Source organism: Coturnix japonica, chromosome 2 (assembly GCF_054131305.1).
Source record: "Coturnix japonica strain WE chromosome 2, WE-NBRP24, whole genome shotgun sequence".
Classification (NCBI taxonomy): domain Eukaryota; kingdom Metazoa; phylum Chordata; class Aves; order Galliformes; family Phasianidae; genus Coturnix; species Coturnix japonica.
The window spans coordinates 85,015,623-85,028,406 of NC_140664.1; the positions used below are offsets into that span (position 1 = coordinate 85,015,623).

The window sequence follows — 12,784 nt, forward strand, 5'->3', positions numbered from 1 at the left end:
ACCATTCAATCAGCTGTTATTCTATGTTTGGCATGTCTGCTCCTCTACACTACTACATTAAATCCCTGAAGATAATACCAATTACTCTTAATGACCTTAACACACAGGCTCTGCTTTTCTTCTGAAGTGACTGATCCTAGCTACATGTCAGGTCATTCACACCTAAATAGAGAAACTGGAATTCCTATTTTGGTCATGGTACGTGTGGCCTTTTCACAAGTGAGTGGGGTGCCAAGCTTGTGAGGAATAAGACACCTGTCAGCTTGTCTCCAGTCTATAAAAAAATATTATGCAGAGCAAGAGCAAATCTAGAAAACAAAACATGGTGATTCTCCACGCCCTAACTTTCCCTACACCTACACCTACTCCCTACACAAGCAATATGTGCACAGGCAGTAGATAATTCTTCTTAGATTGCCTTGTATGCACATTCTTTGGCTGACTTTGCTTACTGAAGAGTTCTTTTGTGGGGTTCGAAAAAGCTATTTTACAAATCCTTTCAAACATCATGGCCTGCCTAATAAACATATACACAACACGAATTAAGCATTTCTTAAGCTCTAGCAATGAAGGACAGAACCTGCCCCTGAACAATGTGTTTTATATTTCTTAGAACTCATGGAGCCCTTAGCAGGGTTATTTTTGATGCTGCTGTTCACAAACACAGTTGGTTTCCCAGTTGTGCCCACCATACAGAGCTGAATTTAACAGGCATGCCATCAGCTCTTATTTAATGGAAGAGAATAATATTGCATTAATCAATTCCTTTCATTTTCTGGATTGGGCATTTAATTCTGCATGTTTTAATTATGAGTTGTTCATTAGCCCAATAGTTTCAATTTTGGTTACATCAATGTAACACTCAGCTCAAGAGCAAATGAAGGAATATACTGAAATTGCGTTCAGAAAAGTACAAAATTGGAATAACAAGACTTCCTGCTTCTAAATTTTGAGTTGAATACTTTAAGACATCTGACTTTTTAATTCTCACTTAATCCCCCCAAAAATATAGAAGGCGAGGCTTAGAAGCTGACACTAAAAGCATGTCTTCAGCCTCAGTTGATATCAGGATACCTAATTATCCTGGGAGTGGTGGCACCCATACACATGCTTGATGCCGGACTTTACCAGACTTGAATGCCAGCCTCCTATTTATAGCATCTAGTCTGACATCTGCCCATGCCTTTAAGTACTTTATATTCAGCTTCTGTATGATGCTAATTTATTATTCTCATTTGTGTGACCAAATGCAGGGAAGAATCCTGACGGAAGTTTTGCATGCTGCAAGTCAGATAGCATAGTCACATGTTGTTGTTGGCTCAGACAGACTTGCTTGGAGTCAGAAGAGAGATATATTATCCCTGAAGTAACAGACAGGCAAACTACACATCTTTTGTTTGTTTGCTCTGCAGGTTGTTTTCGTAGCCATTTTGCTTCACAGTCACTTGGAGTGCAGGGAGCCTCTCCTGATCCCAATCTTGTCCTTATACATGGGAGCACTTGTCCGATGTACCACATTATGCCTGGGATACTACAGGAACATACATGATGTCATTCCTGATAGAAGTGGGCCTGAAATGGGGGTATGTTTTAATATTTGGTGATGTTGCAGTTAAGTGACTTCAAACTTGCTTTCTGTGTTACAAGTCTGTTAAACCACTATATATGAAGGGGTTGCTTGCTCCATCCTGCAAGGAAAACCATATTTGTTTAAAACGGGATGATGGAAGCTATTACAGAGCTATTAATCCTCAGAAGGCAGTGCGTTAGGTGGTATTGGTGTGCAGTCTGCTTAACGTCTCAAGTGCTGAGCTCTCTCCTAATGCTGTAAGACAGCACCAAATGAAGCAGATGCTTTGTTTGATGGGGAAGGATGTCTCAAAATTCCTCTTTTTCTTTGAATGTTATATTGGAGCTCACATAACTTTTCCTAATTAATAATTGGAACAATTATTCAGGTACCTTATGCATTATTTTTCGACATCCTCAACACAACTTCTTTTGAATCAATATTACTAACACAAATGACTGTTTTCTAGAGTCCTGCTATTTAAACTTATTGAAATGAATGCACCAAACTGACAGTGGGTGAGAGAAGCAGAATTATTTTCTCTGTGCTTTTGTTTCAGTTCAGTGTGCCTCTTTCCAAGGCCATTTATTTTTTGTTTGCTTTCTCCAGGGAGAGGCTACAATCAGGAAGATGCTGAGCTTCTGGTGGCCTTTGGCATTAATCTTGGCCACTCAGCGAATAAGTAGGCCCATCGTCAATCTTTTTGTCTCCCGGGACCTAGGTGGCAGTTCTTCAGCCACAGAGGTGAGAAAGTCTATGCTCCCTATTACTTCTAATGATCATTTACATGTACTTGCCTTTGTGATTCTCAGACATACTGTCAAGAAAAAGAGAAGTCCTAAATACATGGGCATGTCTGCCAGGCCTACCAGCTTCTCACCCTCAGCAAGGCCAGTTTTTCACTGAACAGTTTCTGCATCCCAGGTTTTCAAGCTCAGCAAATGGATCTGTTCTGGATCATTCTGATCCAAGAGGTTTTAGTACAATTACCAGTAGTCCCATGTGCCACTGTTCTCTGTCATATACATAGGTTGCTCCAAAAGCGATGCCTCCTATTCATTTCCGTGGAAGCTACAGATAGAAAGAGTACATTGACACTGTTTGATAAACAGGTTTTTTTTTCCACAACAGCACTGAGAACAAACTGGTGTATAGTCAGTTTCCTGTGTTTGGATATTTCACCAGACGAGGACAGCAATTATATTTATAACAGGAAATTGGGATCAGATAACCAAGAAAATGTACACTGAAAGTTTTTAAGTGAAACACGCAGCAGTAGCTAGAAGTCTTTCTCAACTCTACCATAAAATAAGAAATGAATCTGAATTTCGGTGAATCATAACAGATCTGATCCTGTGAACAAAGTGCAATCAATGAGTTGGTTGGCACCAAAGTTGGGAGAGCAGGTTTATTCTGTCTCATAAGTGCCTCATGCCCCACAGCAGTTTGATATTCAACTTCAGGCAGCCCCTGAGCCCTGTTGCTTTGGAATCAGTCTTGCTTAAAACTGCTCTAGGTATGAATAATAAAGGAAAATGTATCTAAATTCAGATTATGAAATATGATACAGGGCCGTAATGCATTCTGCTACTCAACTATCTCTAGATAAAATGGCCTGGGAGAAATGTGGGAGGGTAGTGTTCAGCTGAGCAAGGGGCACACATCAGCTAAAGGTGTCTGTCATCCCCGAGTTATCAGTGTGACAGTGAAATGGCAAAGCTGAGTAATGTAACTTTATTGCACGATGGATTTCCTAAGCTCCAAATGCCTGGCTGAGTGATGGCCAGCCCCCTTAAGCAAAGACCTTCCAGTTGCATGCCTGTTTTTCTCGTTGTATCAAGGTCAATGTGGCAGTATTTGTGGAAGATGGCATACTATGTTAGTCTAACTGTTGTGCTCAAAGATTTGAGATCTATGTTTCCTTGTCTCATTTCATAGGCAGTGGCAATTCTGACAGCTACCTATCCTGTGGGACACATGCCATATGGCTGGCTGACAGAAATTAGAGCAGTATACCCAGCTTTTGACAAGGTGAGTGCCCATCATATGAGTGTAGTAAATACATCTAGTGTGATTTCACATCCACGGTCCTCCTTTTTGTTTTTTTTTACAACATTTTGATTTGAGGGTAGCTTCACTGATAATATCTGAGAAATTTCAGCCAAACAGATACGAAGAAGCTTAGTTCTTGTCTCCATAGAATCACAGAATCCTCAGAGCTGGAAGGGACCTCCATAAACAGATGTAATAGATTATTTTAAAAATGGAGCAACCAGAGATTAAATAGGGTGGTATTAATGGCCATCTATTGTTTCATTTCTCTGTATTTTTTTGCTTTTGGTACCAATTGTTCTTTTTATCACTGATAAGGTTTTCTTGCAATCCTAGTTAAGATGATTTGTTTTTCAATGGCTTCAAGCTGTTGTCTAGTTTATGATTTTAACCTTAACTGTGTTACAAGATATTCAGCTATCTTTTGAATAGATAGATGCTGTTTTTTCAAGGATTAAAAAAATCCTCACTAACTGTGAGGTAGCTGCATAGGTAATGAAATAAGGTCATACAAAGTATACAGCAGTGAAATACTTCATGTCTCTCTTCCAGTCAGCTTGTTCTTTCTGTCGTGGAGTACATCTGACATGGGCTTGGGTTCTTTTGTATTTATTAATATATAACAAAGATTATCTCTTAAAATGGCAACAACACAGATAAACCATTATTTTAGTAGCACTGACTTAGCTGACCGAGTCTATGAAGAATTTTGTTGGCAAATGATGTGATTACATAAGAATGCGAGAACTGCTCCTGGAACAGAGTGCACAGTGAAAATACAACCAAAGTTTGTTTTGTTTAGACTCTTTTTTACTCTGTTTTATAACTAGCACTCACTAACCCATAGGCTGTGTGAAGAACAGTCATGTTCTATGATACTTTATTTCAAATGCTAGCTCCTCTCCTCTTTATTAACAAAGTAATGGCATCAACTGAACTTTCTGGTTCCGAATACTAGTAATAAACATGCTTGCTTGCACAGGGATGTACTTAACTGAAGCAAGCCCCATTTGGTTTTATCCATGATATTTCCAAGGAGAATTCAAAAATTAAAAACAAAATCAAATAGGTCCTAACTTCCTGACTTGCCAGTATGTAGCTAACCTGACATATCAGATGAAATACAACCTACAGATTTTCTCAGAGGTCATGCTGCTGAAAAGAACCTGTAGAATGCAAAAGTGATAGACTACAAAACAAAACTAGTTAGGAACAGAAACCACAGGGGCTGCTAACCTCATGTCTTATGTGTTATAATCAAATGCATATCTCTTTCAAACTATTGCTTTGAAAAAATAGCAGTAATTAAGAGGCTTAAATCCAGGTCTCATTTGCCTGCTAAAAGATGCACTCCTGGTTAAGATGGTGGCAGGGTTAGACCATGATTTGTCAGTTTATTTCAGTTAAAAGACTTCTCATAGAGCTCTTGAGGAATAAATGTGAGGAAGGAAAGGTTAAGATAAGGCATAGGTAGGTACAAGTGATCTAATTGCCAAAAAGGTATGAAATAGGGATTTTAGTTGTATGTTCTAAGGACACTTCAGCCTAAAAGATGCTAGGTGCAGTAGCAACAATATAAAAGCTATCTCATCCTGGGAACCATATTTGCAAATGCCTCCACTGTGCTCTTTGGACAATAACAAAGCAGAAACCCACAATATTGTTTTATTTTTAAGTCACTGTGAGAACTGTTTTAACTTTGGTCACACATCATTCATGTGTCACCAGGCATTTCAAACCATCTTGGTTTCCTTAAGCTAAGGCTTTCTTTCTTAGGAAAGTCCAAATAGAACCTGTTTTTATTTCTTTATAAGACTCCAGTTGTGATGTTCAGTTGTTGAAACAGTTTGCATGCATGCAGACTCTGTTTTCTTTTGCCAGTTACTCAGCAAGCTGGTGTGATGTTGATGGCCACCAGAATCACACTGAATTGCCTTAACTGACTGATGTGATTTGGGATCCAGAAAGTATGCCCCTCTTCAGTGCCTATGCTGAATAAATCAGACTTTTGTCTTCAAAGGAAACTGGTTACTTCTTTTCATATATGTAAGAGGTGCAGAGTCATACTTCTGTTTGCAGAACATCCTCATGGCCTAGCAGTTACCCTCAAATTAAGGTTTTCTACTGATTTGCTAAAATGAAACAAGAATATCCTGGTTCTGTGCTGCTTGTTGATTTAGAATCATAGAATTGTATAATTGTTTGAGTTGGAAGGGACCCTTAATGGTCATTTGGTCCACCTTCCACGCAGTAAATTGGGACATCTACAGCTAGATCAGGTTGCTCAGAGCTCCATCCAGCCTGAAAATATATGGTGATTATGTCATTATCCATAATGGACCTGATCCAGAGCAACAACAGTGATGATGAGATGGTTGGTGAATGCTATTTGACTGATAAGTAGATGGGAATGGTTATTTCCTTTACTCTGCATTCTATATGGTGCTTTGATTCGAGAGCTAAGCAGTGTGCAAGAGATTGGAATAAAGAGTGTGTGGGCAGGAGTTACAGCAAAGGGCAGAATAAAATAAGTACAATGTTAGCAGCAGCGAGATAGGAACAAATCAGAGCTCTTTCCCCTTCATCGCAGCCCTTTTACATGGTTGGATTTGTATATGCCTTTTTTTACTGTCTGTCATTATAGCCCTGTGATAAAGTTCATCCATTCAGCTGTTCATTTAAAATGTGATGAGTGATGTAAATAAGGCCCATCCTCACACATGTGGAAACTAACGATAACAAAATATTCTTCAAGAACACAAGAAATAAAGATATACTCATAAAGAAAACATTTACAGAAGGTTTTCGTAACCTGCACCCCAAAAGAGTAGGCTGGAGGGTAGCTTCCTGCTTTGGAGATTGGCTTGCCTATATGCAAAGGTCAAGAATTTTCCCATGCTTAAGTTTCCAAGTAGGTATTTAATTGAGACAGTGAGGCTGTCAACATGCTATCACTGTAGTGTGCCCCAGTGGTGCAGTGGTAGGAATGCCGCGTTGCAACACCGGAGGCCCTGGGTTCGAATCCCCCCTGTGGCACAAGTGGTAGAAGTGCCGCTCTGCTACACAGGGGGCTCGAATCCCGGGGGTTGGACTCAATGATCTCTAAGGTCCCTTCCAACTCGCATGAGACTATGATACTATGGTACTCATTGCTACAAAATCTTTAAATCACAAAACTCCATCATCTACTCAAATGTGTGTATAATGGTGTACCCATCACAGAGCTCATGTTCATTTTGTTCATTCCCAAGATATGTCTGTACTAGTTCCTATTTCCCTTTCAAGTAACTTCAGTAAGGCAAGATGACCATGTGACAGATACTGGTATTCTATTTGAGATACACAAGGATAAATAAGTGTGGTACTACATCGCCCCACCACTCTTACCAGTTTGGTAACAGGTGGGTGAGTGTATCTCCTGCAACCCCAGGGTAAATGCAGTATGTGATCCAACACCCTATTGCTGTGGAGTTCCTAATGGCGCCCTGCTTTTGATATCTCTTCCTGTTCTTTCACAGATCATTTAGTTTGTTTCAAAATGTTCCCTGAAAGCAATTTTAAATCTTCAGCTTCATTTGGCGCATTAGATGTTTGGGGAAGGGTTTTTGTTGTTTTAAGCAAGACTTCACTGCCATGTGTACTTGAGTACAGAGCCCACGTTCAAGGTGGAACATCTAGTTGTCCTAGTTATGTTCTGTTCATTAAACCGCATTAGCAGAGCCAGCTGTTTGAGGAGCTTTGTTTATATTACCTCCTTGGATAACTGGATCGGTAAAGGTACCTACCAGCGTGTATGGATCTCGTATCACTCTGGATTAACAAGGAATGGAATCCCATTTCTCCTGTGAAAACCTGCTACGAATTTTAAAATAAGTAAAAAAATAAAAATAACAATTAAAAACAAAAAAAATCACATGAAGTTTTCTTAGAGTTACCAATCTTTTATAAATCTGAATGTGTTAAATAGGACTTACTCAGAAAACCAGGGATATTGCTCAGCCCTCAGTGACCATGGGAGCAGTTACTGTCACTTTCAGGAGAAAATATTCTGTGGTGCTGCACAGTTCTCAGAAAGCTCTGGATGGAAAAGCAAGCAAGCAAAAAAGACACACGTGCACACAGTCAGATGCAGTGCAATGACCGTGGGTGCCGTCAGCTTCTCAGTAGTCTGGAGCCAAGCTAATGCTTATTATCTCTTTCTCTTACCCTAGAATAACCCCAGCAATAAACTGGTCAACACCAATAGCACCGTCACATCGACACATATCAAGAAGTTCACTTTTGTTTGCATGGCTTTGTCCTTAACGGTAAGAAACCTTTGTTCAACTGTCTGGCTTTCATCTAAACCAGAACTTATCTCCTATACATAGCATTAAAAGCACCAGTAGTTTAAAAATACCATTTGACTTTTCTTATTAAGTGTGTTGCTTTTATCTGAAGGTGATCATAGTACTAGAGTACTAAGAAAATCAGCATTGATTAACTCAGAGTGGATATCTTAAGGTTATTTTGTTTGTTATTTTCATTTCAAGTCAGCTGTCACATTCAAGGAGATATAAGAGATTTGCTTTTCTTTTTTCCTATCTCTTTTTTTCTTTAATGAACAAAACTTCTGATAACTGGCTCATCAGCAAAATGAAGAAATACATTTGTCCTATGTAGTAGGGATTGGCATCCCATCCCCTGACTTTGAAAACTGACTGTGAATAATGGGAAAGGCAGCATATGTTGATAATGCCATAGCTGTTCCCTGCAGCTTCACAGGGCACTAGTATTCCATGCTAGAGCTACTTGCATACACGTTGGCTAGCAAATGAGCTAACAAGGGGAACATCAGAGGTGGTGCTGACACTAATGAGAGGGTCTGAAGTCATGTCTATGCCGGGAAGAATTGCAAGGACTGACAGCTAAATTCTGTAGGTTTGTGAGAGTGATTGTACTCCATCTAGAGAGATTAATTCTGATATTACAGTTTTAAGTACCTACCCTAGCATTAAAAAAGCATAAAGGGGGATGAAATCCATAGCAATAACTCAAGGCCTGAATACTATAGGGAATATTTATCAACTTTTTCATTTAAGTCCTCTTCAAACCTCCCCTTAGATTTTTTATTCCTTTATAACAAAAATAACCAAACAATTGAAAGTTACTATCACAGATTTTTCTTTTTATCTACTCAGTTTTGCTCATGCTCTTAAAATTTCAACTTATCAGGTAGGTTAAGCTATGGTGTTCTATTAATTAAATCTGTAATGCTCTATATTGCCACATATTTGCAATATTAGAGATAGGAAATCGGGGTCTGGTTGGGATTTTTTTTTTAATTCATCTGTGAAGCCTGCAGTTGGGTGCAGGTACAGCCAACTACTAAATGACTGCAGATGCTGTGAGAGTGCCAGATGAAGTCTGTGCCTGCTGCCAGTTCGTTGGAGATTGTTGTGGAATTTAAGAGACGGGAAAATCACGAGTTGACTGTTGAGATTTCCTCTGAATGATGACTGGTGGGAGACACTTTTTCATCTTAAATGAGAAGTAACACAGATATCTGCAGATCACAAGTCTGGGTTTTTAAGGATGAAGTTTTGTTCAACCTGCAGTATTTTCAGATGACCAGCTGGCACACATTCACACATTACATCTTTAGGAAAAGTATTTCTGTACAAGTCACAACAAAATGATAATCAAAGAACAAAAATCACACAGCATAAATGGGTTGGTTTACTGAAAAAATATAGAGTAGATGATAACCATGGTACTGAGGCCCAGTCAAGCCACCACCAGTTTGCTTGGACTTGCAAACTTTCCATGACAGTCAAAGATTTCCATGATAGTAGAAGATTTGAGGTCCATGTATGGTGATGTTCTCTTTAGCTGAAACCTCCCCTGAGATCTGTTGGTGTTTCCAGAGATCACAAAGGCAAAGATCACAAAGAAAAAGCTTTCTTCTTTATACATTTTTCTGAAAATACTACTTCAGTCTGAAATCATTTTCTGAACAGATTGTTTTCTTGAATCTTCTGGGCACTTCGCCTGCTGGAATTTTTTATCTTCTCATATTATCAGTACCACTCACTTTAGAGTAATCCTTAATCACTGATTTTGTTGTATAACGTTACAGGATATTTTTTCAAAAGTTTTCCATAATAATCATAAAATCACATAATTGTTTGAGTTGGAAGGGACCTTAAAAGGTCATCTAGTCCAACTCCCCTGCAATGAACAGAGACACCTACAGCTAGATCAGGTTGCTCAGAGCCCCATCCAGCCTGACCTTGAGTGTATCTAAGGACAAGACATTCACTACCTCTCTATGTAATCTGATCTAGTGCATTACCACCTATATTGTAAAAAAACAGTCAAACCTTCTTCCTTATATCCAATGTAAATCTCCCATCTTTCAGTTTGAAACTATTTCCCCATGTCCTATCACAGCAGACCATGCTAAAGAGTCTGCCCCTTTCTTTTTTATAGCCTCCCTTTAGATGTCAAAAGGCTGCTCTTAGGTCTTCCTGGAGCCTTCTCTTCTCCAGGCTGAACAGCCCCAGCTCTCTCAGCCTGTCTTCACAGGGGAGGTGTTTCATCCCATGGATCATTTATGTGGCCCGCCTCTGGACACATTCCAATAGATCCCAAGGGCAGTCCTTTCATAAGTTCATCCTGCGAGATTTGTCCTCATTGACATTCCAGAAACACTTTGGAGGTCCGTAGCTTTTTCTGTCCTGTCTCTATTTTTGCCAACTAGTGATAAATTCTTAGGATTGCTTGTCAGTAGACAGAGAGAAAAAATAGACACATGAGCTCTACAGACCGTTTGATTCAAGGGCCAGAAGTCACAAATGCTTCAGCACATCAAGCTCAGTGGAGCTGTGGGTCAAGTTACCATGTACCATAGGCTGTAAGGAACTGGACTTCAAGTTTTGTTCAGTTGAAGCTAGATTAGATAGCTGCTGTAGCTGAGTTCCCATGATCGTCAGTAATTTTGTATTCCTGGCAAGACTCTATTGTAATGGGTTGCCCTAAACTACTGGCATCACTGTTGCTAACATCCTGTTCTTTAGAATCGGTGCGAAAATGGAAAACATGCTTCTAGGTTGTTCAGGAGGTCGAAACAAGACAAACAGTTACTTACACACACGTACACACGAATCCACTCTGCACTGGATGATATATAGAAAATTTCCAGAAAATGGAAAGATTGGAAAATTCTATGAACTATTGTAGTAGTCAGACTTCTAATATGAGCAGCAATCATGTAGGAAGATATTTTCCCAGCATAAAACCCTGTGAAACCTCCCACTCATTGAAGACCTATTTCATAGACTTAGAAGAAAAATGTCTCATCCTTCCACAGACCAGTCATGCCTGCAAAGACGTACTCCAAACCAAGCAAATATGTTATTTCACCCTTGACAGTGACAGTGTTGATTTGGAGTATAATAAAATACATAGTTCTATTAAGAAACAGAACTTTGGTTTTGTTTTAAAAATGTTCGTAGGATCTAAAAGGCTGTACTGAAGCCTTCCCGAGTTAACTGGACGGCCTAAAAAAGTGTCTGTGTAAGGACTGTCTCATGATTTTGAAGCTCCAGGCTGGTGTTAAAGCTGCCTTTTCAAAAATTGGAAATTAGTTGTATTGCTTGGTAAAAAAAAGTCTAGATATTTTATTTAAAGGCTGGAAACAGAAGTCATTAGACTACCCATTTGTAAAAGAGCTGATATGATTCGTCATAGTGATGTGGTTTTAGTTAAAAGCAAGCAGTGATTCCTTCCAACAGTCATAATATGTGCAGCTACGTAATTGAATATACAATCTATAATGGAGGGGAGGGACTCAGCTGAGGAGTCTTGCCCATAAAATTGAGTAGTTCTTTTTGGGAAATAAAACATACTTGATAATTTTCTCATGGCTTAAAAAGTGTAGATAATGCTGCTTGTATTTATTTATTATTTCATCGTCATAATATACTTTGGCCAAAATGCTTTGGTCAATAAATGAGATATTGTGCCTAATGCCAGTCTTGCTGCCACTGCTAGATAAGGCTGTCAAAGAGCTGAACATTTTGGTTCAGTGCTAGACCTGTTTAGATGACCCTAGAAGTCAGCCATTGTACAGCTGTAAACGAACTGAAGACATGAGCCCTTGAGAATGAAAACTAGTGCATTTGTATTATGCATTCCACAGTTGTTGTGAGATACATCAGTCTAAGTACAGTGCAGAAATCTCCAAATAAATAATTTTTCCAAGAGCTGAATTACTGCACTTTTCTACTGCAAAAAAACTTTGTTCTGTTGAGGAGAGCATTCCCTTGTGAGATGTGCTTAGAGGCTATGTAATGAGTGAGCTATTTAAGGCAACTCTGGCTTACACAGCAGTAGTAACAGCAAACGGACTCATCTTCAGCAAGGATTTTTCTCAGAATAGCAGCAGTGTCTCTGAACTCGGACATGACAGTGTCATTCAGGGGTTTTCCAGGGTAGCCTGAAGCTGGAACTGATGCCGCATAACTTTCTCTTTTTTATTCTTTTCTTTAAATCCCGTCCCCATTTCACAGTTGAACTCTTTCAAAATAGGTCTTGTGTGATGACACAAAAGTTTCTGTCAAGTTTTCCTGAACAGTATAGGCTGCCGGTTCTGTGTAGTGTTTTGTTTCTTTTTCAACACTGGAAAGGAGGAAATCATTTCTTAGACTGTTTGCTAGTGAACTACACTGCTCAGTTCAGCTTCCTCTTTAAGCAGCCTCAGCTGGGACAGACCACATGCTTTAAGGATGTATTTCCAAACAACGGCTCCGATTAGCTGCATGATTTCCATTAAGTAAGGTGTTTGCAAGAACATATTGCCAGTTGCATCTTCAGATTTTCGAGCACTGTGTACCAGTTCTTCCCTTACCAGTGCCGAGGGTGGCAGGCTGAATGAACCACATGTTCAGTGTCTGTCACCAAGTTAATGCACAGGAGGAGAGCTAAGCAGTTTTAATGTTTGTTTTATTAGAAACAGCTCAAAGGACTTTACAGCTTAGGCTTAATAGCGCCAACGCTGTTGTGAAAGTGATGTCAGTGCTGCTTTGCATCTTTTTTAATGGACAAACAGTTACAGAGAAACAGGAAAAGTAGCTGTTTTCAGAAATAATTAGGTTGATTAAAGGAATAAGGTGATAGCAT

At 39.3% G+C, this 12,784-nt stretch overlaps 1 protein-coding gene across 2 annotated transcripts in view; it reads left to right on the top strand.

Annotated features, from left to right (window-relative positions):
- The window catches only part of ANKH (ANKH inorganic pyrophosphate transport regulator), a 102,152-nt gene that overhangs the window by 65,463 nt on the left and 23,905 nt on the right, over nt 1-12,784 (top strand). For both annotated transcript variants that reach the window (XM_015854397.3, XM_015854398.3), the window contains exons 5-8: nt 1,413-1,583; nt 2,180-2,314; nt 3,509-3,601; nt 7,834-7,929. In XM_015854397.3, the coding sequence (XP_015709883.1) occupies nt 1,413-1,583; nt 2,180-2,314; nt 3,509-3,601; nt 7,834-7,929 (495 nt within the window). The remainder of the gene's footprint in view (nt 1-1,412; nt 1,584-2,179; nt 2,315-3,508; nt 3,602-7,833; nt 7,930-12,784) is intronic.